This window comes from Strix aluco, chromosome 3, assembly GCF_031877795.1.
Source record: "Strix aluco isolate bStrAlu1 chromosome 3, bStrAlu1.hap1, whole genome shotgun sequence".
In the NCBI taxonomy this organism is placed as follows: domain Eukaryota; kingdom Metazoa; phylum Chordata; class Aves; order Strigiformes; family Strigidae; genus Strix; species Strix aluco.
The window spans coordinates 26506596-26534574 of record NC_133933.1 but is presented as its reverse complement, the minus strand read 5'-3'; the positions used below and the strand labels follow the sequence as shown (position 1 = coordinate 26534574).

Sequence of the window (27979 nt, the reverse complement as noted above, 5' to 3'; positions counted from 1 at the left end):
CGCACCTGGCCAGGCTGAAGCCTGATGGCCTTTCCAAACACATACCACCTACGACACGCAAGGGGAAACTCTCCCTTTACTGCTCGATCCCCAGTTCGTGTACCATATTGACATCTGTAAACGCGGGGTCTGCAGAGATACAGTATTTCCTATAAAGAGGCAGAACTCTTCTGGCCTGGGAGAGCTGCTCCTCTGGGCAGCGGCGCCTGAGGGGAGCGGGCGGCAAAAGAGACGCGGCCCCTCCGTCCCAGGCGCTGGAGGAGGCGCGGCGGGCGCAGGGCCGCCTCTGCGCCGGCGCTGGGGGCCGCGCTACCGGCCGGCCCGGGCGGAGGAGGAGAAGGAAGAGGAAGAAGGAGGAGAAGAGCGGCGGGCATGGCGGCGCCCGCAGCGCTGCAGAGAAGCGTGGTGTCCCCCGCGGGCAGGCATACCGCCTCCCTCATCTTCCTGCACGGCTCAGGTGGCTGCTTTCCCTCCTCCTCTCCCCTGCTACCCCGCGGCGGGGCCGGGGCGCAGGGCAGGGGGCTCGGTGGGCGTCGCTTCTCGCTGGGGAAGGGCGCAGGGCTGCCGCCCTCCGGCCATGGGGCCGGGCTGGCCGCCGTCTCGCCGCCTCCTCCTGCGCGGCGGGGCCCTCCCGGGAGCGCGGCGGGGAGGGGACCGGGGTCGGCCCCCTCAGGCCGCGGCGGCCGGAGCGGGTGAGGGACCGGCGGGACGGGTCTGGCCCCGCGGCAGCCGCCAGGCTGCGAGTGGCTGGAAAGCGAGAAGGGGTGCGAGGTGCCCCCGTCCCCCCCGGGGGACAGTGCGGCGTGGGCCGGCGAGGAGGCGCCTCCGTGGGCAAAGCGATGCGCGGGCTGGGGCTGGGGCCTGCCCGGGCCTGAGGTGGGCCCGTGGGGTGTCTTGTAGGGACGGTGCTGTTACACACCTGCCTGGCTCTCTTGCCATGAGAACAAACGCGTTCCAGAAGATACTCTCTTAATCTGTCCAGGCGAAGGGTAGCCACGTGTAAAGGATGACCTTCAGAATTAAAGTGGCTGTTGGCGTTTTTGGGATCAAACTGAGAGTACTGTTGTCATCTTTTACAAGCTCCATTCAGAAGGGTCCTAGCCACCTCCCAACTGGCTTCATGGCCACCATCTGCAGAAGGGAGTTACCTGCATCAGGGTCCAGGCTGAGGGCAGGAGGGAAGTGTGTGTTTTGTTGAGGTTTTTTTCTTAAAGGTTATTTCTAACCTGCTAAATAACAGCAACAAAGTCCACGAGTTTAAAAAAAAAAAAAAAAAAGAAAAAACCAGTAAACATACGTCTTTATTGGATTAGGGCCTTGGGAATCAGTTCTGTTGAGCTGTCCATGTGGCAGTGTGCTCAGCTCTTTCAGTGGCTTCCTCTTAGTTTTGCTTTTAGCCAATGCCTCTTTTAGTTTAACAAAGATGTATGTGCTTATTAAATCTAGTTTAATTTTTTTGTTCTTAAATCCTGTGAGTTAATGAGTGAGAGCTCATAAGATGTGTTCAGCCTTCTTGTTAATGCTAATGCTTTAATACTTGAGGAAATAATTTTCTCTCATGTTGGAGGAGTAAGGGAAGATTATGGTTAGAGGTTGATTCCACATGTGGTTAAAGTACTCTACAATTTTTCATTTTTGATAGGATTTCATTCATAATGTTTGCAGTGGAGAAGTACGAGCGTGCTTTTATTTGGTTTTGTTTAGCAGTTCCGCAGAATAGAATTTAAAACAGAAGTAGCCACAGTGCTGTTGCTGTGGGCTGGCCTATAAACCTGAATTGTAAGCCTTCTGTACAGCGCTCGTGATGGAACGTGGCAGTCAAATGGTATGAATCCACTTTGTTCATAACGCTGACTCCAGACAAATTATGACAAGTGGAGAATGTAAATGCAAAATGGAATTTTCTAATATTTTTCTATACCTGGTACTGTACATCAGATTTAGGTAGAGGATCCATTTGGTAGCTCATCAGGGAAGACAAATGAACATAAATGTATAATAATTTTTTAGACTTAGGTTTACAACTTTGTATGTTGTAACATGCATAGAATCACAGAATCATTTAGGTTGGTAAAGACCTTCAAGACCATTGAGTTCAAACACTGCCAAGTCCACTACTAAAGCATGTCTCTAAACACCACATCTACACGTCTTCTAAATACTTCCAGTGATGGTGAACGCCACCACTTCCCTGTGCAGCCTGTTCAAATGCTTGACAGCCCTTTTGGTGATGAAATTTTTCCTAATAGCAAATCTACATGTGATATGTTGTTAATTTAAACTTCACACAGAAATAAAATTTGGAAATCCATGCTATATTTGGAAGGAAAATAACTTGTATTTTACTTGAGAAGGGGGAAAGACATAATATTGCTAGCATCAGTCTATTTCAGGTTTGTAAACAGACTCAAAGGAGAATTGGCTGTGTACTGTCTGCTGCTTCTTAGTAATGTTCTTCTGAACACATAATGCTAAAATGTAAGAACAGCCGGAAAGATAAACCTTTCAGAAGGTTGCTGGGTTTTGTTTGGTGTCAGTCTCCTCTCTTTCTCCCTCCCCTTCAAATTCTATTCTTAAATCAAAATGCATTGCCTCTCCAGGCAAGTGCTGACAGCAGTTGAAGAGCATTTGGACCATGGGGACTCTTGACACACAGAAGGTCATAGTTAAGAAGGTCATAGTTAAATTTTCTCTTACTTAACTAGTTTTCTATGAACTTTTCATGGACAAACTAGCTTCATTAACTATAAATGTTTCTTCAGATCTTGGCAAAGCTTAAGAATGTGAATAAATAATAAAAGATGTGTCCTGAACCACGGAGTTTGTAAAGACCAAAGTAAGTCCCAATTCTGTAAGCATTCAGATAGGTAGGTCAACCTAAGCAACTGAGGGTTGGTCCTGTGCATGTATTTTCAAAGCCTAGACTTCTGCTTTCTAACTGAAAAAATAGAAGTATATAGGAAGTGTTTATTCGAGCCTCCTTAAGATATGTTGTTCATAAACTAGGTGTCAGCAACCATGAGGAAACACTTGCATGTCAAGTGTCTACTAAGAATCAGAGGGGTGTTTGGACTTCAGACCATACTACTCACATAAGCAAAGTGCTTGTGGGAATGTGTTCTGAACCATCCACTTAAAGATATAACTTTGATTTTACTGTTTAACATAGCACAGAATAAGATTTGTCAGTTTTGTGACCCTATTGCTTATTTATCCCTTGGAGTATTTAGGTCAAATAGAGAATTTCATGGTTATGCTATTTGTGCTCAACAGGAGAAAAAAAAAAATGCTGGGTTTGGATCCTTCTTGTCTTCTGTTTTAATTCTGATGATGCATTAATTGTATGTGTAAATAAAGATCCCTGAATTTTGTTTTGAGTGCTAAAACAAGAGCAAATTTCCACTTGGGAATTATAATCATTGTAACAATAAATTGGTATATTCATGTAACATTCTTCAGATGAACCCATGGAACGTGGCAGTAAGCCTGGCTTAAGGCAGTGATACTTTTTCTAGTGATTTGGCCATTTTATTGAAAAGAATAGGGTGAGTTCTGAAGTCAAACAGACCAACTTGAGATAAAGTAATACAGAATGCTGTTAACTCAGGTTAACAGTTTGAGTTGATAATATGTGAGAGCCTTGTCTTCAAACGAGACTAAGGTCCTATGGCATGAGTGGCAGTAGTGAAGTTCCAGTTTGCTGAATTCCCACCAGATCTTTAGGTTGAACACTACCATGTGTTGAATGACTGCCTACTGTAAGCCATATTCCTTGATGGGCCTGTTTCCTCAAGCCTGAAGCATTGTTCAACTCTTATTGGAGACTTGTGTGTGTGTATGCTGTTCAGAGGGGTGGCAGTGAAGTTACAGCTGAAGATACCAGTGATGCAAAGACAAGCTCTAGAACCTGTCTGGTGTATGTATGTATATTTGTTTGAAAGGAACACGTGCTGTCTGCATAAGAGTTCATCCTGTGTATCTGTTCATAGCACTTCAATCTGTAGGGATTTTAGCCATAGGCTGAGTTGATACGATTAGAAAAAAATACATTAAGAGTCAGATCTCAACTAGCTTTTAAACGGAACAGTGGGATTAAGTTTTCTGAGGACTCTGCAAGATATTTTAACCCAAACTCATCTCTTGAGCACTTCTACAAAACGTTGGGAGTGTTTGATTGATATTTCTCTTAAAGCCTATGTGTAATATTAGTGTAATTAAATATGAAGATCCTTTTTATTGCTCTTGACTAGGTTTTGAAGTTGGTTAGCACAAAATTCTGCAGTAAAAGTAATTATCTTTTCTAAGGCGAGCAGCAGGTATTTTATCTCACTTTTTAAGATATTCATCAGTATTTTTTGTTTATCACTGTTACCAGCAAATAAGGTAAGTTACAAGTAAGAGGTAAGGCTTTATTCCTGATTAGGAGGTACTTAAGCCATTGGCTGTAGTAAAGTATTTATTAAACTTATGCTATGGGACCTCTTAAGCAGTCTCTTTCTAGGAAGTTTTGAGTCCATCTTCATTAGGAAAAGGGATTGAGGTTATTCTAGAAAATTCTTTTTTAGCATTTTGGAGGATTAACTTTATGGTTTAGAAATTAGGTCAATCTGGTATAAATATATTTGACATTGTATAGTTTTCTTTCTAAATGCACGGAATAATTCTTGTTGTACTCTTTTGTGTGATACAGGTGATACTGGCCAAGGAGCAAGAACATGGATAAAACAAATTTTGAGTCAAGAGATGGTTTTCCAACATATAAAAGTAATTTACCCAACAGCTCCTGCCAGGTATTGCTTAATATATTGTAACTGTAGGATTAAATTATTCTAGTACTGTAAATTATGCTTGTGAATATTGGTACAGACTGTCATAACACCTCTTTCTTTCTCATGTATACGCTTTTTGGCAAAGCGGGCTCAACAGTGCATTGTTGCCCAGGGACTGTGATTTTAAGTGGTTAAGGCTCTAAATGGTTAAGACTTCACAGAAGTCAGTGTCTCTAGTTCAAATTGTCCTCATAGTTTCTTTTCATCTCCTTGATAATAAGTAGAAGAAGATGCTCCAGTGTGTGTTCTAATGGCATTATAGAGCCATGTTCTGGATCACAGTCCTACCTATATTAACTCCTGTAAATTAACCACTAAAATATTCTGTTGTATTTAATGGCAGGTTTCAGTCCTGAAGGTGATTGGTCTTTGTGGCGAGTAGGATGTGAAAGATGTTCAGCTGCTGGAGAAAGGACCAGGAGTTTCAAATTACACATTTTTTAGTTTGAATACTGACTCAACTGTTTCAAAGAGAATTGAGTTCAACGTTTGCTGTAGGCACAAATCTCATTATTAAATGGCACTGTGTGTTCGGTGGTAGACTGGAAATATAGATAAAAATACCTACCTCCGGGAATTTAGAAGTTAATGAGGTCAAACCTGAAGGCTAAAAGTTGGATACCTACATCCGTATTTAGCTATCTAAAGACATGGCCTTGTATTTCAGAGCTGCAACCACCTTAAAAATGAATTTATATTAAGAAAAATTAAACATCTCTAAGTTAGAAAAATGTTTCCTTGAAAGGTAATGGGGCTTAAGTTTCTTTCTGAATTTGTGTGTAAGTGTGGATGAATGCTGAAAGGAAAAGGAAATTGTGACATTCTACACGGACTTTCGAGGTACAGAGGTTTAAAAGTCAGAAAAAATTTTCTTGGAGCATATAAACAAGTATAATAGCAGATTTTGTCTGGCACTCACTAATACGTGAAAAAAACTTTCCTTCACCATGTATTTTTATGATCTACTTAGGCAGGAAAAGCAATTGAGAGATTGCAGTGTGAATGTACTCACTGTGTTACAGAAAAATCAAGCCTGTGAGTGGAAGTCTTTGAAGCAGTGTGTTTTGGGTTAGTAGGTAGTGAATGTGATTTTCTGTAAATAATTACTCATTGCTTCACTGACGACAGGCTAAAGTGACGCTGGAGTTATCAGTGGCACATCACACATAGTGACAGGCTCCATTTCTTCTCAATCAACACAGCAGGTACTGGAGGAATGCAGGAGATTTTGCTTCCCTGTGAAACAATCTTTCTTCACATGTTCTATGCAGGCAGAGCAGCTCAGACCACATCTTTTAGGCCAGTGCTTTACTTTTCCATCCCACTGCGCTTCTGGGGTCCAATCCTTTTCTCATTTGTTCTGATTTCTTAGGATAACTACAGATGTAAACTATGTGTAAATGATTAACCAGCAAGATCTCCTGACTCAAATGAGTGGTGTTTATGGGGAATTGTTTTTATCTTAAGACTTTGGATTTTAGTACTTTGGTAAACAGATGGGAAGAAAGATACTGTTGTAATTAAAAGATGTGAACAAACAGTGAATTCCACTCTTTTTTTTTTCTTTAAGTTGAGTTACTCTTGTTCTTCTCTAGAGCAGATAGAGGCCATGCATGAGTTGATTCAGAAGTGGTTTTTAGCAAAACTGTGAAAAGTTGTATATTCAAATAATAAAAAGTACCCACACTGTTTTTGACTGGCAATATGAAGTACGCTTGGGAATATTAGTGTACAGCCCTCTGTTGCTGATAAGCACCATTAGCTGCCATAGTGAAATAAAACAGATGCCCTTATGTACAATAATGTTTGCCACTGTTTGCAGCAGTACTGAAGTGAAGTTTGTGAAGATATGTGTTATTGGTTGAAACTGAAATAACAAGCCTTTACGGACCCATTTCATGTTGTTTTGGTATTGAAGTCCAAAACAAACTATGCTTTTTGAAATATTTGTAATGGTTGCTCTTTTTTCCACAGAAGAAAAAAACAAGGCCTGGAACATTCAAACTTGAGTGGCAGACATTAAAATAATTATATCTGTGTTAGGAACTTGAATCTATGGTCTGAACTTGTATGTGTGTGTATGTATATATGTTTTGCTAAGAATTCCAGATGCTTCTGGCAGCAATGGGCGAGTTCATCATCCTTGATAATGAGACCCATAGGTAGATGGTTGTGGGTATGCAGATATGCTGAAGAAGGTTCTGATCCAGTCCTTGATCGTGTAGAGACAGTGATATCCTGGTGGAAGGCTACACCTGTGTGAGTGAGCATCTCTGTGGGTGGCACAACCTGCCACTGCGTTGTCAATTATCGGAGCAGAGTGCAAAGCTTGCCAAGAGGTTTTTACACTGATGGTGAAATTGAAGAAAAGTTTGAAGTTAGGCAAGACCTTACTAGGATTGCTTGGCTAATGTGCTCTTCTGGCAGAATACTGTTAATGTGGATGTAGTTCATGCTCTATAAACTACTGTCTTTTCCAGCATAACTTACCACATACACGTTGAACACTCTCCGTCAAAGTAGTTACGCCAGTAAAAGCAGGTTTGATGATATAACTGCAATGCTCGAGGCTTTGGCAGGATAAACTGCAGGTCAGGAATACCTCTTCACATTTTTGATGGATACAGTTCTGCTGATAGATCTATAGATTTGGTCTTGTACATTCTTCACCTCTATTAAATAAGAGTTCTGAAAAGCAGTGGAATTCATGTTTTTCAACAGAACATTGAAAAATTATTTTTTCTTTGTGGAGTATGGATGAGGTTTATATTTACATTTTGTTTAGATTTTATCCCAGGCACTGAAACATAGATATATTTCACTTACTACATCATCAGTTTCAGACATGTTTTAATTCAAGAGTGAATATATTTGAAAATTCTATGTTTGAGATTTCTAAAACACATTCTCTGGCTTCATTAACATTGATTTCGGCAAACGCTAGAGAGGATACTCCCATTTTACAGGTAAAAGCAATAGAATGTTACTGAACTACATTTTATAAAACTGTGTTTTACTGTTCTCTGTAGGTCTCTGTAAAAAGTTACTCTTTTAAAAAAAGATTTACTTTTCTTTAATCACTTTTATAATGTGCAGGGTCTGTGTAGAGAATGATTTCCAGGTGTCCCCTGGACAGCGGAAGGGTTCCAGCATTATGTCACACTCATCCCAAATCACTTTGGAAAGTCCTATGAGTCTCTTGTTTGTTTCCTGAGCAAAAATAACACAATGTAGATAGTGCAATTTCCTATTAAAAAAGAAAAACTTGCAAAATTTCTAAGTAAAATGCTTATGGTAAAAAGCATGCTTAGATAAAAAGGGGGAAGATATGTGGATTTGAAGTCTCAGTGTAGTGTAGTAAGAGTAGTGGCATCTGAATTTGGAATATGGTTGGAAATTAAATGCATGTAGCTGGGACATGCAAATGTTGCTTTACAAATGAAAATTTTTAGAGAACTTATTAAAACAAGTTCTTCTAACTTCATCTAGCTTTCTTTCAAGATCAGTGCTTCTGTACATAGATTAAACAACAGAATTCTATTTCTTCTCTCTTTATAATGTTAATATGTATCTTTAATTAAAAAAAAGAACTTCAAATTGTAGCCCTAGCAGCTGATGCAATCACTAAAGCCACGTCTGCAGTAATAGTTTTAAAGGAAAGGGTTTCCTTTTTCCTTTTTTATTTGGGTCAGGATGGCTACAGCTTTAAATACTGTTTCAGCTGCTACAACTGTGACTTAAACATTAGGTTTCTATTGAGTTTCTAAATCAGAACTGAATACTACCCAATTTAACCTTTTTTTTTTTTTAATAGAAAGTGATAGTTTAAATTGGCATTGCAGGAGCTAACGTGGTAAAGTTAAAACCATTTAGACTCTACTTGTTTTAATAAGTATACCTTACCTTCTATAATTCCCTTAAAAAATCTAGGTCAAAGATTCTTTGCGTTGTCTAGCATTCCATTCTGACAGGCCTTCTCTTCTGGAAGTCAGAAAGTAAACTATAAATACTACTTGGGCTACTTTGTGGATCTTTTTGACATTCTCTCAACATACCTTTCTGTGGCCAGTAAGTCTCTGTGCAGAGTTTGTTTTTTGTTTTTGGTTTTTTTTCCCCCCAATTTATTCTAATTGACCTTGTCTATAAGTGTGTGGCTGGTAAGGACTGCTCAGCATGCTATGGCCTGGTACTCCATCCTGTCACCTAAGTTCACATCTTTGCTCAGCTCATGGGTGGAAATGAGTTTCATCTCATCGTAGTCCCCATTTGGCTATATCGCAAAACCACCAGACAGTTTGGCACCATTCAGCTACCTTGGCAGTCTCTACTCGTGAGAGGCCTAGGACTGGAAAAGCAGCAGGGGTACTGCAGGTCAGACTTGAGATGGATTGGCGGAGCTGTGTAGGGGACTGTGCACGGTGCCTATCATACTATTTTTGGCTCAAGCAAATGTTATTAATCCTTCACTTCTCTAAGCCCTAACCTCATTCATAAATTTAACAAAAAAAAAGTGTTTAGAGGTGGAAGTTTGAGGGACAAATGGAAAGGGGTTTGGTTGGTATCACAGGGTGGTTCTTTCATCTCGTTCTGTAAGTAGAAACTTAACATATGCTGCGTAATAACGATGGAAGCATGCTTGGATAAACTTCATATTTTCCTTTTATTTCTTCTCTTGCATTAGGTGAGGAACACATGGATATGCATACATGCAGTGCTTACATGATATACTAAATACCATATGAAATCCAATAAACATTTGTCAGAGATACTTTAGTCATGGTTGGGGAAAACAAAGCAGAACATGGTGCAATAATCCTGTATTTCTAATCCCTTTAATTACATCACGCTCTTAGACATCCTTCCTCTTGTTTTTTTTTTCTCTGAACCATTTTCCAGTACAGAAGAATTGGAGAAGGTGGTTTTTATATGGCTTTTATATGGTTTTTATATTGTGGGGTTCTAAGTTATGTGTCATTCTGTGCTCTTGCTTTACAGTCTTTTCAGGGGTATCTGTGCTTAGCTTGTGTCATCCATCCTCAGTGTTGTTTGCCACCAACTCAAATCTTGGGAGTGTCTTTCAAACCCCGTAATGGAGAACTGATACAGATTGGACCCCGGTTTGCCTCTTGCCACTTTCTTTCAGTGAATTCATAAAACAACCACTATTAGTTGGTTGCTAAGGAACTGATAGTGTGTAGAAAAGGTCATTTGTAGTCTTTTCAACCATAACATTATTGCCATTTATCTGGTTAGTACAAATCTCCACGCCTTGCACAACCCACCCACCTCCTCAAAAAAAACCCCACAGAACCAACCAACAAACCAACAGAAACAAACTCAGAATTTGTCCTGCTGAGTTTTATGTCGGCTTCTATTATGGCTTCCTTTGTCTTGAATGAATAAGTTTTGTCCCAAGTAACAAAAGCTGTCAACATAGTATTTCTTCAGGTACCCATTCTGTAGTGGCTCAGTTTGCTCTCATTTCAGGCAATACACATCCAGAACAACTCTATCAAGATAAAGCATTTACCTGTGGTTGTGTGAATAGGCACAGCCTTTTCAGAGGAACAGCTGAAATTACTCCTTATGGAGATGACTCTTTCCTGCCTTTTTTAAATTTTATTTTTTAAAGTATACTTTCAAGTTTAAGCTGTTTGAATTTCTCACACATCTTATGCTCTGTTACCATACCGCAAAGCTTCATTGTCAGTGCGTGTTGAACCTCAGTTTTAACATAAGATATGCTTTGGACTGGAGCTTTGAATTACACTTTTGATTTGAATAGGTGTTTTCTCTGCCTTCCCCCTCTTCTAAAATTCACTTTCTGCTTCAAACAGACAGTGGGAATTAAAAAGTAGAATTAGGAACTAGATTTTCTATTTCCATGTACTAGTATCAGATTATGCTAGGAGAGAATTTGGAACTGGGGAGTGACTTTGCTTTCATTACAAAAACCTGCCATTGGCTTTAAGAGAGTCAAGACTTGCTTCTAGGATCATAAAATCATAGAATAGTTTGGGTTGGATGGGACCTTTAGAAGTCATCTAGTCCAATCTGCTCTGCAGTGAGCAGAGACACCTTCAGCTAGATGAGGTTGCTCAGAACCCAAGGTCAGGTTGGGTATTTCCAGGGAGGGGGTATCTACCAACTCTCTGGGCAACCTGTTCTGGGTTTTCACCACCCTCATTGTAAAAAATGTCTTCCTTATATCTAGTCTAAATCTACTCTCTCTTAGTTTAAAAATTTGTCCCCATGTTTCTTATAGGCCCCTTTTAAGTACTGCTTTCAGTACTTAAAGGCTGCAGTAGGGTCTTCCCTGGAGCCTTTTCTTCACCAGCCTGAACAATCCCAACACTCTCAGCCTTTCTTCACAGGAGAGGTGTTCCATCCCTCTGATACTTTTTGTGGCCTCCTCTGGACCTGCCCCAATAGGTCCATGTCTTTCCTCTGCTGAGGGCTCCAGAGCTGGACACAGTACTGCAGGTGGGGTCTCACCAGAGCAAAGTAGAACGTAAGCAGTCTGGCAGTGTGCTCTGTAAATTGTCTTGAAGGGATGCATTCCAAAAGACAACATTACAATGTCTCATGCAACTTTGCCTCCTAACTGAGAGGAGATGGATTTGGGAAGGAAGCAAACGTGAGGATTTCAAAAATTTTGATCTTTCTTTATTTGAATCTCGAAGCCTAACTTCACTATAAATTCTCAGTTCTGTCTGACATCTCAGGAAGTTCTGTCTGGAACTTCAAGAAAGCTGTAAGCTAGCACCAGTGGTCTGGGTTTTCTGTGACTGCATTAGCAGGGTAATCATAGTGCTGAGTGTGACGGCAGTAATTCAATTGTGCATCAGGAGAAAGTGTTGAGGGAAGAAGGAAAAATATTTGCTATTTATCAATGTGCTGTCTGCTACTCTTAAGTTTCTTAAAGCAGCTAGTGGTGCTGGCTTGTCTTTTAACTTAATATATTGGACAGGGACAGTGATTTATTGGATAACGAACACAAACACCTATAGTTTTATGTGAATCTCAATGCTAATAGTACCATTTTGGAGATAGAATGTGACGTGGGTTCAGATCTGAATTTGAACCTTGCGTAGCATCATTTGTTTGCTCTCTGCTTCTGTTAAGATAATTTCAAACTATTTAACACAATTCTAAACGTGATTAAAAAGGTCCAAAGTATACAATCTATGCTCCAGGAAGGCAGAAAAAGGTGGTGTTATTGCTTCCTGCTTTCATTGTATTTTCATCATTAGCACATAACTTACATTAGCAGAAACTAACCTATCTTCAGTTTGTGAAAACTTGAATGATATGTATTACTTTGAAACTTTGCAGTGAAATCAACAGTGAAAATTACTTCTGTTTGAATACGTGTGTAAAAGATTGGAAGGATGATAAATACGTAGGGATATTACAGCATATATTTTCCTTTTAAGACATTCAAATATTAGGTGTGTAGGATCTTCTTGAAACTGCAGTCTCATGCAAGAAGTGTATGTGTGAGAAAACAATTGTAAATCAATGCACACCCTTAAAAAATAATACCTATAATCAGAAAACGTGGTCTAGAGTGATTTGAGGATGTTGGGAAGTGTTTTAAAGATTCTTTTCCTCAGGATGTCTGCAGTTTCTTAAATGCTGGTTGATATTAGCCATGTCTCCTTTATGTTTTCTTTTCTCTTTATTTTTAAATATTAAAAGTTAGTTCAATTCATAGGAAATTGTATTTCAAATGTCTCTTAAAAATGGGTACAAGTTTAGAAGTTGGATCTACCCAGAGAGAGAGAGTTCTTGCTTCTTGTTTGCTTATATAGATTTGAATCTTTTCTGTGCTCCAGAGCAAGCAAAACAAAAACACATATCCCCTTTAAAACTAAACAAACAATGACAAAAAACAAACAAACAAAAAAAACCCCAGACAACTTGGGGGGCTATCTGTTTTCATTTTGAGTTTCAACAGCATACATTTCAGAGACATGGAGCTTTATTTTTAGTATTATTTAAAAAAGAGACTGAAGAAAGTGAGGCACAGAAGAAAAAATGGGAACTAATGTTATGAGTTTTGACTAAATTTAGGAAAGCAAAAAATCTAAACTTAAAGCTGACCATTGGGTATGACACTGTTCTTAACTGACCATGCTGATCTTACCAGATGGAGTTTTCATTCTACTCTCAATTTCTTTACTTTTGTGTATTTCTGTCCAGCCTCTTGTGTCACTGTAACATAGAGATCTTTCTAATTTTTTTCTTTTGTGGTTTAATTGTATGAAAAAATTTTGTGCTGTATTCTTGGAGCTGTACAGATGGTTCCATGCCAAACATATTTGTTTACCGTGGTAATGTCTGAGTTGTAGTGTGCCAACTAATAAAGAGATTTATTTAAGGAACAAGGTGAATGACTAAAACAGATGTGCCAGTTGGGTGAACCATTAAAAGAATCTTACTTCTCAGCTTTATGTAAAGGTTATTTTTAATGCATTTCTGAGAAATCAAGAGTGGTTGCAAGGATGTTTTTGAGACAGCTGAAAGCATCTTGTCCATTTGCTTGGGGGTCTTTTCCTGTGGAAAACCCACACTAGTCTTTCATCTATCTTACTGAATAATTTACAAAGACAGCAAGTCCTGAGTTTTGATGACTGATCAAGTATTATAATCTCATCATGGATTTTGTCCTGTTTATAAATTATATGATTCTGTCTTTCAGTTGTGGGGAAACCTGTTTTAATATTTCTGTAATGTAATATAAAGATGTATCTTCATTCCATGGAAATCCTTGGTCAACCTGCTCTAATAATACTAAAATCTTACACATCTTTTTTCACCTAAATATAAGGTACTCTGGTTTTACTAGAAAATGAAGCACTCTGGCTGCTAAGCATTTTAACCAGGATTGCTGTAAAAGTGTTTGAGAGAAGCTAAAACCATGAATTAAGTGCTGTTTGCCCAAGCACTTTGTTGTGCATCACATTGTCCAACTGACTTCCAGAAAATCCACTGATTCTGCTGTTGTTGATATTTTTGACTGGAATGTCTCCTGTTAGAAATTGACTTCTGTGAATTAGAAATTTGTAATCTTGTTTCTTAGGTGTTATCTGTTCGTTTGGGAAGAATCCTGGAATTGGTGGTATTACTAAAGAGAAACTTAAAAAAAAAAAAAAAAAAACAACCAAAAAAAACCCACAACAAAAACAAACCAAAGCAAGCAAAAGCATTTTAATAACATTTCTTAAATTTAGGTTTAGCTTGTTGGGTGTACAAAGTATTTCCACTAACTTTCCTTCAGTTTAGGAGTTACCTTTTTTTAGTAGACAAATAAGGGCTAACTTGAAAAAAAAAAAAAGGTTGTTAATTCTGATGCTTAAGTATGTGGTTTGTTTTGAATTAAGCAAATGAGGGACTGCTTAAGGCACACATTGTACGAAACTTGACCATATAGTTCTATGCCATCTTGAATAAGAGTAGATTTTAGGTTCCTGAAGCTGTGTTCAAAAAGATGAAACAGGGTACTGTCCCTTCTACGCTTGTACTAGTGGCAGTATTTCTCATTTAGAAATAGCTATTTACATATGTGAAGCCTCCCTGGTATTAATAAAGGCAGAATTTGTTCCTTCATTAAGAGTAATTGAAACAGTGGTTTTCTCATTTTAGGTTAGTTGTGGTTTTGTTTAATCCTAGTACTGAAAAAAATCTGGAGAGATCACAGAAGTCAGTGTTAGCATTTTCAGTGGGTTCCCATCCAGACAAATTTATCAAAGGCTGTCTGTTTGTAGGCAATGATTGTAATCTGATCTGAGCTCATCTGAGCTTAAGTAAAAATGAAAAATGTGCCCCCTGATTAAACATTGCAATTAAGTATTTTAAGGGGCTTGGTTTTGAGATGAAGCATCGATCTCATAGCAGTATGTTTGGTATTAAATTGTAGAGCCATTGCAAGGCAATTAGATCACCTTTCTTGGGATTTCAGGGCTCTATTCATCATCTTTATTTAAAAACAAAGAAAAGACTGCTTTGAATTGTAGCTTCCTTGATTATCTGAGGTTTGGGCAGTATGTTAAAGCACTTAAAATACTAATCTGACAACACAGCATTATGGCGGAGGGGAGTATCATGTCTCTAATTTGTGTCTGTGCACCAATCCAGTAAGCACATGGCATTTCTTTCAGTTATTGAGATACCTGCTCCACGAGGGTGAGGATGTCTGTACTTAAATTTAAGAAAAATAAAAATTGACAGAAGGAAGAATTTTTTGTGAATACCTAGAGGTTTGTAATACCTATCTCCTGTCAATTTCAACAAGAATAAGACAACTAGGTCCCATAGTTAGCTCCTGCAAAGCTGTATTGTTTAGCAGTTACTTAGTTTGTCCTATTCCAAGGTGGATTTCATCTGTAACCTTGTTTAGGATTAAGAACCCCTGTTTTGAATGCAGGGAAATGCAATGTGACTGGATATAAATTGAGTTATACCCAAGAGAGGTTCCTTCTCTCCTTTGCTGGAGAGATACCGAATTATTTTTATTTATCACATAACGCTGAAGACTTTTGGTCTTATGCTTGGTTAATAATTTGTTATCTTTTCTTCCACCACTTCAGGCCGTATACACCTATGAAAGGAGCCTTTTCCACTGTGTGGTTTGACAGGTATAAGATCTCTAATGACTGTCCAGAACACATTGAAAGTATTGATTCTATGTGCCGAGGACTTACAGACTTGATCAACGATGAGATTAAAAATGGCATTGCAAAGAATAGGATACTAATAGGTAAGAGAGACTTATTTTTAATGTATTTATTTTAATGGTTTTTAAATGTTAAGAGATCATCTACTTTGAATTTACTCCATCCTGAAAGCTCATGAGCATGCCTTGCAGCTGCTGAACGGCCTCTTCAGCAGCCAATCCTCAAGAATATTGAATAATTATTTAAACCTGTATCAGGTGGGGAATGTGGCTAACTATAAGCAGTGTCCTCAAAAATGTAACTTAAAACTGTTTTTATTGTAAATAGTCATTTGTAATCGTTATTTAAAATACAGAGTGGGCAGTGATTTGCTTTAAAAAGTATGTATTTTTACTATTTCCTTTTAGCCCTTTTCAAGGATGGAAAAGTATGCTTGCCCAAAATTACTTGTATTTTGGAAAGGGGAGATGTAGCATATAAATAATCATGAGCTTTTCCTTACCGCTCTAATAGTTTTGGGTTAAGTTAATTCATGGGGAAAAAACATCACTAAAGATTAACACTTGCTAACAAATGAAGTATTAGCTGTCATAGTTCATATGTGTCCCTGGTAAATTCCAGTAACTTTCCCAATACTTCTGTGAAATAGCTGGTGGGATACTGAGGCACAGGAGTTGAGGGCAATGGAGTAGCCTGTGTGAGAGAGAGAAGGAGAATTCACAAGTCCTTGGCTCCCTGTCCCATCCCTAGACCACAAACTATTTCAGGTTGGGGAAAAAACTCTTAATGTGGGAACTTAGAAATTTATGGCCAACTGAGTCATGCCATCAAAATCCTGAGTGGTGGAGCCACTACCATTCAGCCTACATGTTTTCTTGGTCCAGCCCCATGTTGCTCTTTGAAGGCCTCTGTTTACTTTCCCTTTCTGGCTCATTGCCCTGGCTGCAGAATGCATTGTTTTGGATGGCTGTCAGCACAGTCTCTTTGATCTGTCTTTCCTGTGTTATACCTGCTGGCTTGGAAACAGCTGAAGAAGGGCAGGTGCTTTTCTGTAGAGTGAGCAGGGAGATGTTCTGTGTGCAGATCCAACTTGCTACTAGGCTTTTCTCCTTTCTCTGTAGCCTTCAAAATTAGAACTAATGAGACTGCGGAGTATGAAAGTTGTTTTACAAGTCATAAGCAGACTAAGGAAGTTGGTATGCACCGATTGTTTCAGCCCATAGATTCTTTGGAAGTCCCCGTCTCTGTGTTTGGATTCTTCATCTGTAAATCAGAAATAATTATACTTAATTTCTCACTCTTGAGAGCTTTGATTTCAGGCTTCTAGAGTGAGGCACTCTTTTCTTGCCTCTGTGACAGAGACTACACACATCATCACAGTTGAATCTAATATTTGTGCAACAAGCAAAATAAGGCAGCCCTGAATTGGCTCCATCCAAAGTGAAGAAGGGGACCCATGCGGATGTGTAAGAAATCTGCTAGTGGAAAATGAATTCTGTCACTTGTGGTTGCATGAGATTAAGTGTTCTTCCACAAGAACTTTGTGCCTTCTCTGCATAGGTTTCGATGATTAACCAGTGTGTGATATAGTGGAGAGTGAATTTTAGAGATCCTGTAAGGTTTCTGGGCATAAATGTTGGGTTTAGTATCAGTCTGAGTCAGTCTAATGTGACATTCTCACTTGTTTTAGATGGGACTTTGTGCAAATAATTGTCCATCTTCTGGCATTGGTTCTTACAGGAAATTAGGAATTCTGTAAAGGCACCTGGCAGTTTTATAGTGTTTTTTATCAAAAGAGAATATGAGGCCAAGGTTTGATTATGAAGATATAGTCAATACATCTGCACTGAACTGCAGTGTCCACTGGAAAAGGAGAACTGGGTGACCTGATTTTTTTTCTGAGATTGGGAAATGATTGATGTACAGGAGATAATGTAAGATATGGTCCCTTACTTAGAATGTCAAAGAACTAAGTCCTGTCAGATCTTTTTAGTTTTCTCTTTGAAAACGTCAGGAATATCCACTGAGTACAAGAAGAGGAGGCTAAGGTAACAGGTGGGGAGCAGACAGTGTATTTATGACTGCTGGTTCCACAGAGCTGGAGGAGGCAGCCTTCTTGAGGTGAAGGGAAAAATAAGACAATTAGAGCAGAGGAAGTGATGGTGAAATTTTGATATGAATTTCCTCAGTGCATTCAGTGATGTTGAGTCCTGTTGGAGATCCGCAATGGGAATACTGGTACGTATCGTACTATGTAGAGTAGAGACAAAATAGTTGAGAGACTGGAGGACTTGGGAGTCTGGAAAAGCAGTGGGGGCCTTTTCAGGTAGGTCACAGAAGCCAAGAGAGCAGAACAGCTGTGTGAAGAGCTAGTTACAGGGAATTAAATGGTTGTTAAAGGGTTAAGAAGAACTGGGTTGTGGGACTGTCTGTTTTGTAATGAGTGGGAGTTTTAATGAGTGGAAAGAAAACAAAATGAGTATGAGGAGGGTAACAAGATTGAAGGTTATGGTTTTATATGGAATAGTGGACTAGAAATTACAGGCTGAAGATGAGTGTCAGATATTGTTAGATGAGGGCGAGCGAGGTGTTAGGCAAGCAGGAAGGTGGGTAGCTGCTGACAGCTCAGAGGTGTGGGATAAGAAGGCAAGGTCTGAGGGAGCACTGTGCAAAGGAGAGAAAGTGGGAAGAGAGGGGAAGCAGGAGCAGGCTCTCCATCAGTGGAAAATGAGAAGCTCAACACCTGGTGTTCTGGGGGATGATTCTCCTTCTGGAGCCATTCAAACTTTCCACAAGGCTCAAGATTGTGGGTACAGTAAGATCATTTGGCCTGAAAGAAATTATAGCCTGCGTTGTTTGTTTCAGTAGCGCAGTTAGCTCTGAAATCTGCAAGTGGCTGTTTGTAGAACAGAACTCTAAGCTGGGGATGGAGTCCAGGATGTGTGATGCCACTCCTTATTTCCTATATCAAGAAAAATATTGGTGCAGCCTTGTTTTTAACAGCTGCTCTATGAATCTACTTCTAAAGAATTAAATTACTTAATTTACTGGAGGTAAATAAAATCTTATTATGAATACCTCCATATCGATTTAGTGAAACAACCAGAACACGGTAGTACACAGCTCATCTACCCTTTCCTATTTCCTGACAGTTTCATGAGTTGCTTTCCTATTAATACAGAAGTCTTTTGAAGGAAGTAGACTTCTGGTTCATTGAGGTTTATTTCCCCTGACCTTGGAGAAGGAAGGAAGGGAGACTTACTTCAATATATAATTATTCAAAAATGACTATATCATCCTTAGAAATTGATAATGGAGGTCACTTTTTAGCCAAACATTCTTCTTGAGTTACTCTTACTGGTCTTCCTGGCTAAAGCACTTCTTGCAAATAATCCTCTGAGTAGGCTTATGTTGACTTTGGAGATAAAAGAGGATGATAAAATTAGTCAAATTCTGACACTTGGAGCTTTGATAGTATCCCTTCTTAAAAACTGGATGTATTCCTCCTTTATAAATGCCTGGATTCATTGCTAAATTAGCTATACAAGCAAATAACCACAGTTTGAAATGTGGGACAATAATTTCTTTTTCTATTTAAAGCTTGGTTGGTTTTTCAGGTGGTGGTGGTTTTGCTTTGTTTTGTTTTCTTGTGTTTGGTTGGTGGTGTTTTTTAAAACTGCTTCCATAGTGATAGTGCACTATAAAATAATTCCACTTGGGTGGAAATTGTCAAAGATTTCAACAATCTTATTCAATAATATGTTAGAAGCCCTTGAAAGAAATGGCCACTTCACATTTGGAGCATTCTAATAGTGCTCATTTTAGTCAACTACACTTCAGTGAAAGGCAGTCTTTTTGTTCTTTTATTATTCTTAATTTAGCGCTGCTTTCCTACTTTTACAGGTCGCTTTTTGTGTAGCGCAGAAATGCTGATCCAAGCATGTTGGTCTCTGCCACCTGTAGTCACTTGTGTAAGCAGCCAGCGAAAATAAACTTTCCATAACAGTCCTGTAGATTTGACTGTATGCCAAAACACACATGCATGATTCCTGACCCCTTGTACTGTAACAATAACACAGGACACACAACCACTTTTTGTTTGTTGCTAGACTTCTTACATAGCTACTGAACCATGGTGGAAGTAACATGAAAGCTCTGTGCTTCTTGTAAATATTAGCATTTCCATCTTTCTCAGTGTGTGTCAGAATGGGATGAGGAGGAAATATCTTGGCTTTGACATTGCAGAGAAAGAGGATTCTGTAAATATGGGAAGACAGAAAAACCAACAATAAATCATTAAAATATTGGGCAAACTACACCTACAATCTTGGTATTTTATGTCTGGCTTCTAAGCCTTTTGCTATCACTCATCCTATCTTGTATCATTTGTCTTTATTAGGAAAATGTTGTGTTTCATTTAGAGGCACTTACTACCTTTCTCTCACAGAGTAAATTTATGGTTTTATATTGCCATTCGTCACTGCAATTCAAATGAGATTTCTCTTTCTGTACCACCCATTATGTGACTTTGTGGTTTATCTAAATTATGCCTATGAGAGGATGGGCTCAAAGCAGTACTGTTAGTCCACCTCCCCCATAATACCAGCAGACATTTCATTAATTTTCAGTGCATCAGTATGAATTTGCATTGCATTTGTACTTCAGGGAAAATGTTTGCTCTCCTTATTTGTTTGCACCTGAATTGGCCATTTATTTTTCTTTTGGGTCTCCACTATTTTTACTTCTTGATGTGCAAGCAAGAGACATTAACAAATTAATGTTTCTGTTTCCTTCATAAATCATTCAGTAGGAAATACAAATGTTAATAATTTTAATCAGAGAGTAGGATCCACCACTTGTTACTTTGCTTCCCAGCTCTTGATGGTGTCCCTATTAGTGTATCTAGAAACAAGGGTCTTTGAAAGGTGGCACATTCTCTGTTTCAGTCTCCGTGATGAATGACAGGCTAAGCAAATGGTAGTAAAGATTAGGAGCAGATAAGGCTCATAGGAGTAAAACCAAAAATAACTCAATCATGGTATTGTCATCACATATTATCATCAGATAATGGCTTTGGGAAGAAAAGAATTATAAAGTGAATCGAATTCTGATCTTTTCAGCCTTAGTAGAAACTCTGTTGAAAACATATGCTTACTCATCTTAAATAAATGCTTGAATTCAGTGCAAAATTAAACGGATGGATGAGCTTTTAGAATGCTTGAGAGTCATGTGTAGACGTGCCACAGGGTGCATATTAACCTGTACTTTCTTCACAGTCGTGCCTGCAGGATCATAGAAGAGTGAGGCTTAACAACACTGACTAATCCATCTTCATGTGTCAGTGCAGGTTCAGCTCTACTTAGGCAAATCCTTGCCATTGCTTTTCAGACTTGTTCTAAAAGATCTCCATTAACAGAAGGTTCATAGCTTTCCAAGGCAACCTGTGCTTCACTATTTTTCACTTTAGAGAGCCTATTTTCTAGTTTCTTTTTTGTGATTCAATTTAAATCCATGAATACCTTGAGCACAAAGTATAGGTTATCCTCTTCCTTCTTCCACTTGTGCAGTTATGCTGACTGTAAAAATGACAGGTAATTGTTGCAGCAGGGCTGTGCTGTCGTCCTCAGAAACAGCCGAGAAAACATACGAGGTAAATAAAGCAAGCCATAGATTTGATAGAGAAACATCTTAGTAAAAATTGATTTGAGACTTTTCATGGATTTTGTTTTCCTTCTAGTGCTAAAAATTATGATTCCTCAGGTACAAATGTTGGGTTCCCTTCTACTGCCTATATCAGTTGAAAATAAAACTGTTACCGGCTCTGGTTTTACTGCAAGTCGATACATTAGAAACTATTGTATACTTGTTTTTACAAGAAAGTGGTTAAAGTTGTACCACTTAAGTATGCATTTCAGAATGTGTTTTGGCTGGTGAGAAAGTTGGATAGCAAATTGATTCATGTTCCTAACAAGAGGAAGTGGCTGAGCCAGTCAAGGGAAGTTGCCTTTGTTCTTGTAAAGACTCTCAGTTACTGAGTAACAAACATAATAAAAAGGCGATCAAAGGTGGAAACCATTCATTGCCATTCTGCTAGTGTGTAAGGTTAGTGTCTAGTGAAGTTTCATGAATAGATGAAAAGGAGAAAATCACTGCTATGAGGAAATTCACTTGAGACAAAGTACATGTTTGAGCACTTACACAGGAGCAGTGTTCAGGGAGTTCTGTGGAGAAGGGAACTTGCTGTTCCACTGGCATTTGTACTCTTCACTGATACTCATATGTGAACACGATTAAATGTATATAATACTTCCATTCATGGATAAAAAAGAAGGTCAAAACAAAAAGTCAGCTTCTTTGCAGATGATGTGTAGAACAAGGTTTTGCTGTTACCATTAATAGAAGGTAAATCACAGAAAGTCCCTAAGGAGAGCAGAAAGTAAACTGAAAAGTAGCTTTAGGGAAAAATTCCTGATAACAAACTGATTAAAGTAACTCAAGTTGAAATACCTAAAGAAAGGAGAAATTGAGAATGAAAAACGGTGGGAGAATGGAAAGAAAATGAGACAAGAGTATATAATGTATTGTGATGATAACAGAACAGGCAAAGACAATTTCTAACTGTGCTGGTGCAGCTTTATATGACAGAAGAGTGTTTGTCTCTCCTTGCACTGTGCTGGCACAGGCATTGTATGCTGTAGCATTCATCTCTTGCCGCTTTGTTACCAAAGCTGTACTGACAAATTTGAAGAAATACAGGGATGATGAAGAACAACTACTAGAGAGAAGCTAGTGAAGAAATACTGTTTAAAATAAACACCCCTAACCCCACCCCTCCACCCAAGTCCGAATCCTTGTCGCATCAAAGTCTGGAGCTTAGCTTCTCGTCTTCCTCATGCTTCTGTGCTGTAACGAAGCAGTTTCTACCTCAGCCACTCAAATTCATGTGAGAAGAGCTCAAGGTCTGTCTCTGCAAGGAGCAGAAGTTCTGTACTCAATGCAGATGGCAAAATTCATGCACTAAATGTGATTAATAACTAAAAATTGTTTCCTGCACCTGTGATTTCTAGTGTGGATCTTTGATCCCATTTTAGAATTATACTGGAAGGACTGAAAAAGTGATCTGCTTTGTTGCTTCCTACCTCCATAATCATTATTTATAACAAATTGACTAAGGCATTTTACAGTCAGATCTATATGACTCGAGAAGCAATTGGCAATGTGAAACCTGTGTTTGTTAGAGGTATTGTTTCTGTAAAGAAGAATGAAAACCTAAAGACCTTTCTGAACTCAGGAATAGGTCATTGCAAGCACTAAAGTGGAACATGGGGGAGAAGGCAGAGTTTTTATCATTCTCTTATGTATACAGGACACGAGAGGGAGACTAAATAAAGAAACCTTTGTGCTAAATAATAGTTACTCATTTTCTGAGATACAAACCCAAATACAAAGAAATTAAAAAAGCTGAACTTTGACAGTAGGTAAATACTTGGTTTCCTGAACTTATATAATGTTGAAGTGTCATCATGGAGCAGGTTATCATTTCCGACAGATACAAATGAGGAGCAAATTAATATAAATCAAGATCTTTATCAGAAGTGAGCTCAAGGTTTTATACAAACACTTTGATGTTTAAAAGGCTCCTAAGGCCATTTACAAGCTCTGGAAAGAAGGTTTTATCACTGAAAAATGGCAGCTGTGATAAGGGTTTCTGTTTTAGTCGCGGTGGCATAAATTACATTTGAGAAATTCCGTCTCTATTCACTCAGTGTTACATCATTGTATGGCTGGAGTTACCTTAACATAGTTACAGATGAAATTCCAGCAAAGAAGGTTTTGTTTTTAGTAAAGTATTGCATGGGAGTTTCTTTCTGTTTCAAATTCTTAATTTGGAAGTGTGACGATCCTGTGATTTCAGCAGATCTTTCTCAACTAGCAAAGCAAAGTTACAAGCAGCTTTCTTCTCACTGCAGAGAGGTATTGTCTAGAAACCATCACTACAGAGAAGCAGATTTGAGATCATAAATGCATACTTGAGTGAAGTTTCTTTGCAACTAAAAGCAAGTGCTTTACTTAATTGAGTCTGTTTTGTATGTGCTTAAGTCTTAGCCTGTGCGTGAACCTCCTTTGTAAGGCAGCAAAGTTAATACAAAGAGTTAGATGCTTTACTGAACTGGTATCCTGAGCATTGTAGAGCCAACGCTTTTTAAGTGTTTTGAAGCATTAATCACACAGCTCTTTAAAAATAGCTGTAATGGGGGAAAAAGAAAAATGAATGTACTTCTTAAGTGAAACCTATTGGCAAATTCTGAATTTCTGTGCATACCCTTTGTACTTCTTGGATTGGTCTCAGGCAGAGGGTTTGCTATGTTCTGCCCATCTAAGGTTGAAATGTTGCCGTGTCATTTTTGATCTCGATTAACACTCGTGACACAATCTGCTTAGCAATGCTGTGAGTTTTATGTATTCGTTATGCTGAGATCATTGGTGTACATAAGCATCCTCGTACTTTTGTGTTTTGCTTACATTCTGACTGTCACTTCATACATTTTTTTTTTTTGTGTGTGATACCTGTACCTGCCTCTTATTTTTCCTTAATCCAAAATTTGAGTTCTTATAAAAGTTCTGGACTGAGCACATCTTTTGTATGTCATGTCAACTTTACACTTATACTGAAATACTTCTTGTAATAGAAAAAATTTGTCTCCAGCTACAAATGCTTATTCAAATTTTTCTGAATTCTGAAGGCTTATTCAAATGTTTCTGAAGCATTTACTATATGGACTTTACTCAGAGATTGTTGTGGTATCAAGTGATAAAGTTCAGGTTTTCCCCTGGAAAACCAAATTCAAAGAACTAGTCCTTTGTATTACATTTTCTCATAGTAGTATGAGCCACATAAAAGAACCATTACCTAATATTCTTCTAAACAGAAGGTGACTGCATTGTCAAAGACTGCTGGTGAGTAATTGCACATAGTGTTGCCAGATTGTGACTAACTGGGTACAAAATTTTAGATTAAATCATTTACAAACTAGTAATGAGTTTTCAATGCAGCTTTTTTCCTGTATTTTAAAATACTTAAAATGGACTTCATTTTATATGTGGACAAAGTGTATCTGTATTTATTTGTAAGCAAATGCAAAGTGGTCTCATACTCTTAGTGCTACTTTTTGGGTTTGGGGATGACAGCATCATTCAGAATGATCAAAAGGAAATGAAGTGAATGATCAGATTCCACAGAAGAGAATAAAGGAAACTTTAGCACAAGACGTTGTTTACATAGTAACTTCTCATAGCTGTTGCATTTTATATGCTTTCTCAGAAGGCTGAATTTTTCTGTCTCTGTGAATGTGGGATCAATGATGTTGAATTTTTGTGATTAGTGTGACACTTGTGCAATATATTTTCTTTCATTGTAGAAGTCTTTACATGTGACAAGAGAACATGTTTGGTAGGAAATAGTGGTGCAGATGAAAGGCTTGCAGTAGTATTTTCAATATTTTTATTTTTGTGAAGAGAAGTTTATTCAAAATTTCTGGTGATGTGGGCTGTGTGAGTTTTTAAGGTATGTTCTGAACTTGTTTACCCACATTCATTCCTGCTTTTCTTCAACTGCTTTTGTTTCTGAACTGCCACTGGGCACTTAGACATACTACATTTAACTTTGAACTGGTTAAAAATTGATTCGCAAGGTAAATAGCAGGTCCTGGCTTTATTTACCAGAGATAAATATCAGGGTATTATCAGCCCCCTAGGTGAATAGCTAGGGGGTCCCAGGTATATCTCTTAGTCTGAGGGTATAGGTCTCCTAATACAATTAAGGGCTGTGTTTGAAAAAGGAAAGCAAGACTCCAGTCTTCCATGATGTGTGGTCTTGCTCTTTCTCCTTAAGATCCAAGTTCTGTAAGTTAGGAACCTGCAGTTACTGCTTTTGGCCATAGTCATTTTAAGACTACAAGGTGACAGTAAGTAGAAAGAAGAATCAGAAATTCAGTAGAAATTCTGATCAGAAATGAATCAGAAATCAAAAAATAATGTTGTGTGGGAGAAAGAAAGCACTTCATGTCTGGACTAGTCTAGTGTTTTCAGGAAAATTTCCTGCACAAATCCAGCCAAATCTTCCAGTCATAGTATGGGATGAAGTGTGAGCTAGAAGGCTTCAGACCTGCTGGGACTTGGAGATAAGCATGCTGGAAGAGGATTCCCCATTGGGAACAGTCTCACTGTGACCTAGCTAATGTTCACGAAGTGCAGCGTTTTCTGCCTCTTGAGCTTGTGTGTGCCAGAGATTTCCTGTGTGGTTCAAGGATCTGGTGAAGTATTGATGTTGCAGGGTGTCATTAGGCTCAGTTTCAGGGCTGCAGGGGTCCTGCTTCCTGGCTGGGTTTTGTTTAGCACCCTTGTCAAACTCCTGCATAGCACAGAAGGCAACTCCAGAGGGTTTACGTAGCCCTTGCAAAAGAGCCATTCCCATTCTGGAATCTCATTTTAATCTCTTCAAAAAGATAATCTGAAATGGTTTAGTATTTTGTCTACAATATTTGCATTTCTTTTTCAATCCCTAATTTCTTAGAATTTTGCAACTAATTAACACCAGTTAACTACCTGGCACAAACCAAATGTATCACCAGTGCCTGAGATGCTAATACCGCACTGAGTAGAGCTGCAGTCATAACCTTTCTGCTGCTTGCCATCTCTGTGATAGAAGGGATTTCAGCAGCCAGTCATTCTTCTCCCTAGTCATTATCTGGATACAGTAAATATAATAGCCAATGTACTGTGTCCTTGTGAAGTAATGCAGTAGTCTAGATTTCCTTCCTAATGAATAAGCATTTGTCATGTAAAAATCATCCCTGAGGAATTATCTTGTGTAAGGAATTAGTGCAGCTAAAGAGGCACATTGAACATAGAAGGCCATTAATTAAGCAATCCTGTTAGAACTCAGGTGGGATATGTTGTAATTTTTCCCTATTTATTATCTATCTTAAGGTGTAACAATAAAAAAAAATCCTCAGCCTCTGTATACTAGTCTAATGTGGTGAACGTTCATTGATTATTTATAATAGTGATACAGATGTTTCATGTGTGAATGCTACTAGCCTAGGGGAAAAATAAGTTGAGTAAAAAAAGCAGCGAGAATTATCTGTTCATACAGCTGTACTTTGTTAATGTCAAAGAATACATGGCCACAGTGTTAAACTACCTGGTAGGGACCATACACAAATGGCTTCTAACGTATTGGCATTTTGGTTGTTTTTTAAATTTATTAATTTTTCTCTTTCAGTAATGAATCTTCAGCAGTACTTTAGCTATTCTTAATTGAATCGTGCTTTGATTTAAGATCATTGTAACCTTTATGTTACTCAAACTGTTTTTTGATTGCATTGTGCATAAAAGAAGTCTGAAGATAAAAAAAATTGAATGCTGAGTTACAAAGACATATAGCAACATCCAATCTGTTTCTTTTGTTGCATCCTAGGAGGCTTTTCGATGGGAGGTGGAATGGCAATGCATTTAGCATATAGGTTTCATCAAGATCTGGCAGGAGTCTTTGCTTTGTCTAGTTTTCTCAATAAAGACTCTGCTGTTTACCAGGTGAGTGTGTGGTAGACTTTACAGAAAAACTGCTTAGCTAAAAGAGAAACATTATAATTAAAATTGAGTATATCATGTTTATTCATCTGAGGCAGTTGATTAATATTCTAAACTTATGACATTTCCTGGAAATAGATAAACAGTGTATTAGGGAAGTGAGGCTTTAAAGCTGTCCTTACATGATGTTTTGTTGCTTTTTTGCAGACAGTACAATTATTTTATTCAAAGTAAGTCAGTGTAGAAGGGAGATTAGGAAATTAAATGCTTTTCAAGTTGTCCTTACTTGTTAGAGAGTCCCTGTAAGTGTAACTATTCTCTGAAAAATTGTGATGAATTATAATACTCCTGGGCTCCATCTGCTGTCATAAAGTTTTTTTATTTCTCTTATTTGGAGAGGGATATAGACCTTAAAGTAAACCCTATCATTTGTCAAGAGTTAGTACATTGGAATTTGAAGTGCAGGGTTTTTTCCAGTATTTCCTTGTTGGCTTTTGTAGAGATATGACCACTAAAATGCAGGGTCATAAATGAAATGCTATGTAAATTGTCACCCTGTAATTATAACTGTTGTTTTAAAATTCTTAGTGATGTGTCTGACAGTGTTTCTTCTCCACCTAGGCTTTGAAAAGGAATGACAGTGTCCTTCCAGAACTATTTCAGTGTCATGGAACTGCTGATGAACTAGTTCTCTACTCATGGGGTGAAGAGACCAACAAGATGTTAAAGTCACTGGGAGTATCAACATCACTTCATACTGTTCCAAACCTTAATCATGAGTTAAGCAGAACTGAAATAGAAAAGCTAAAAACCTGGATTGTAAAGAAATTACCTGCTGAAGCAGCAAAGACAAGTGAATAAAAGAAGATGTAGCTTTTA

The 27979-nt window shown here is 38.4% G+C and overlaps 1 protein-coding gene across 1 annotated transcript; it reads left to right on the top strand.

The window, feature by feature from the left end:
* The first annotated feature begins 304 nt into the window (after positions 1–304).
* LYPLAL1 (lysophospholipase like 1) lies at positions 305–27979 on the top strand. The gene is made up of 5 exons (XM_074817893.1): positions 305–457; positions 4691–4790; positions 15422–15591; positions 26988–27103; positions 27722–27979. The coding sequence occupies exons 1-5, from the start codon at positions 373–375 to the stop codon at positions 27959–27961; spliced, it is 711 nt and encodes a 236-aa protein (XP_074673994.1). The 5' UTR covers positions 305–372; the 3' UTR covers positions 27962–27979.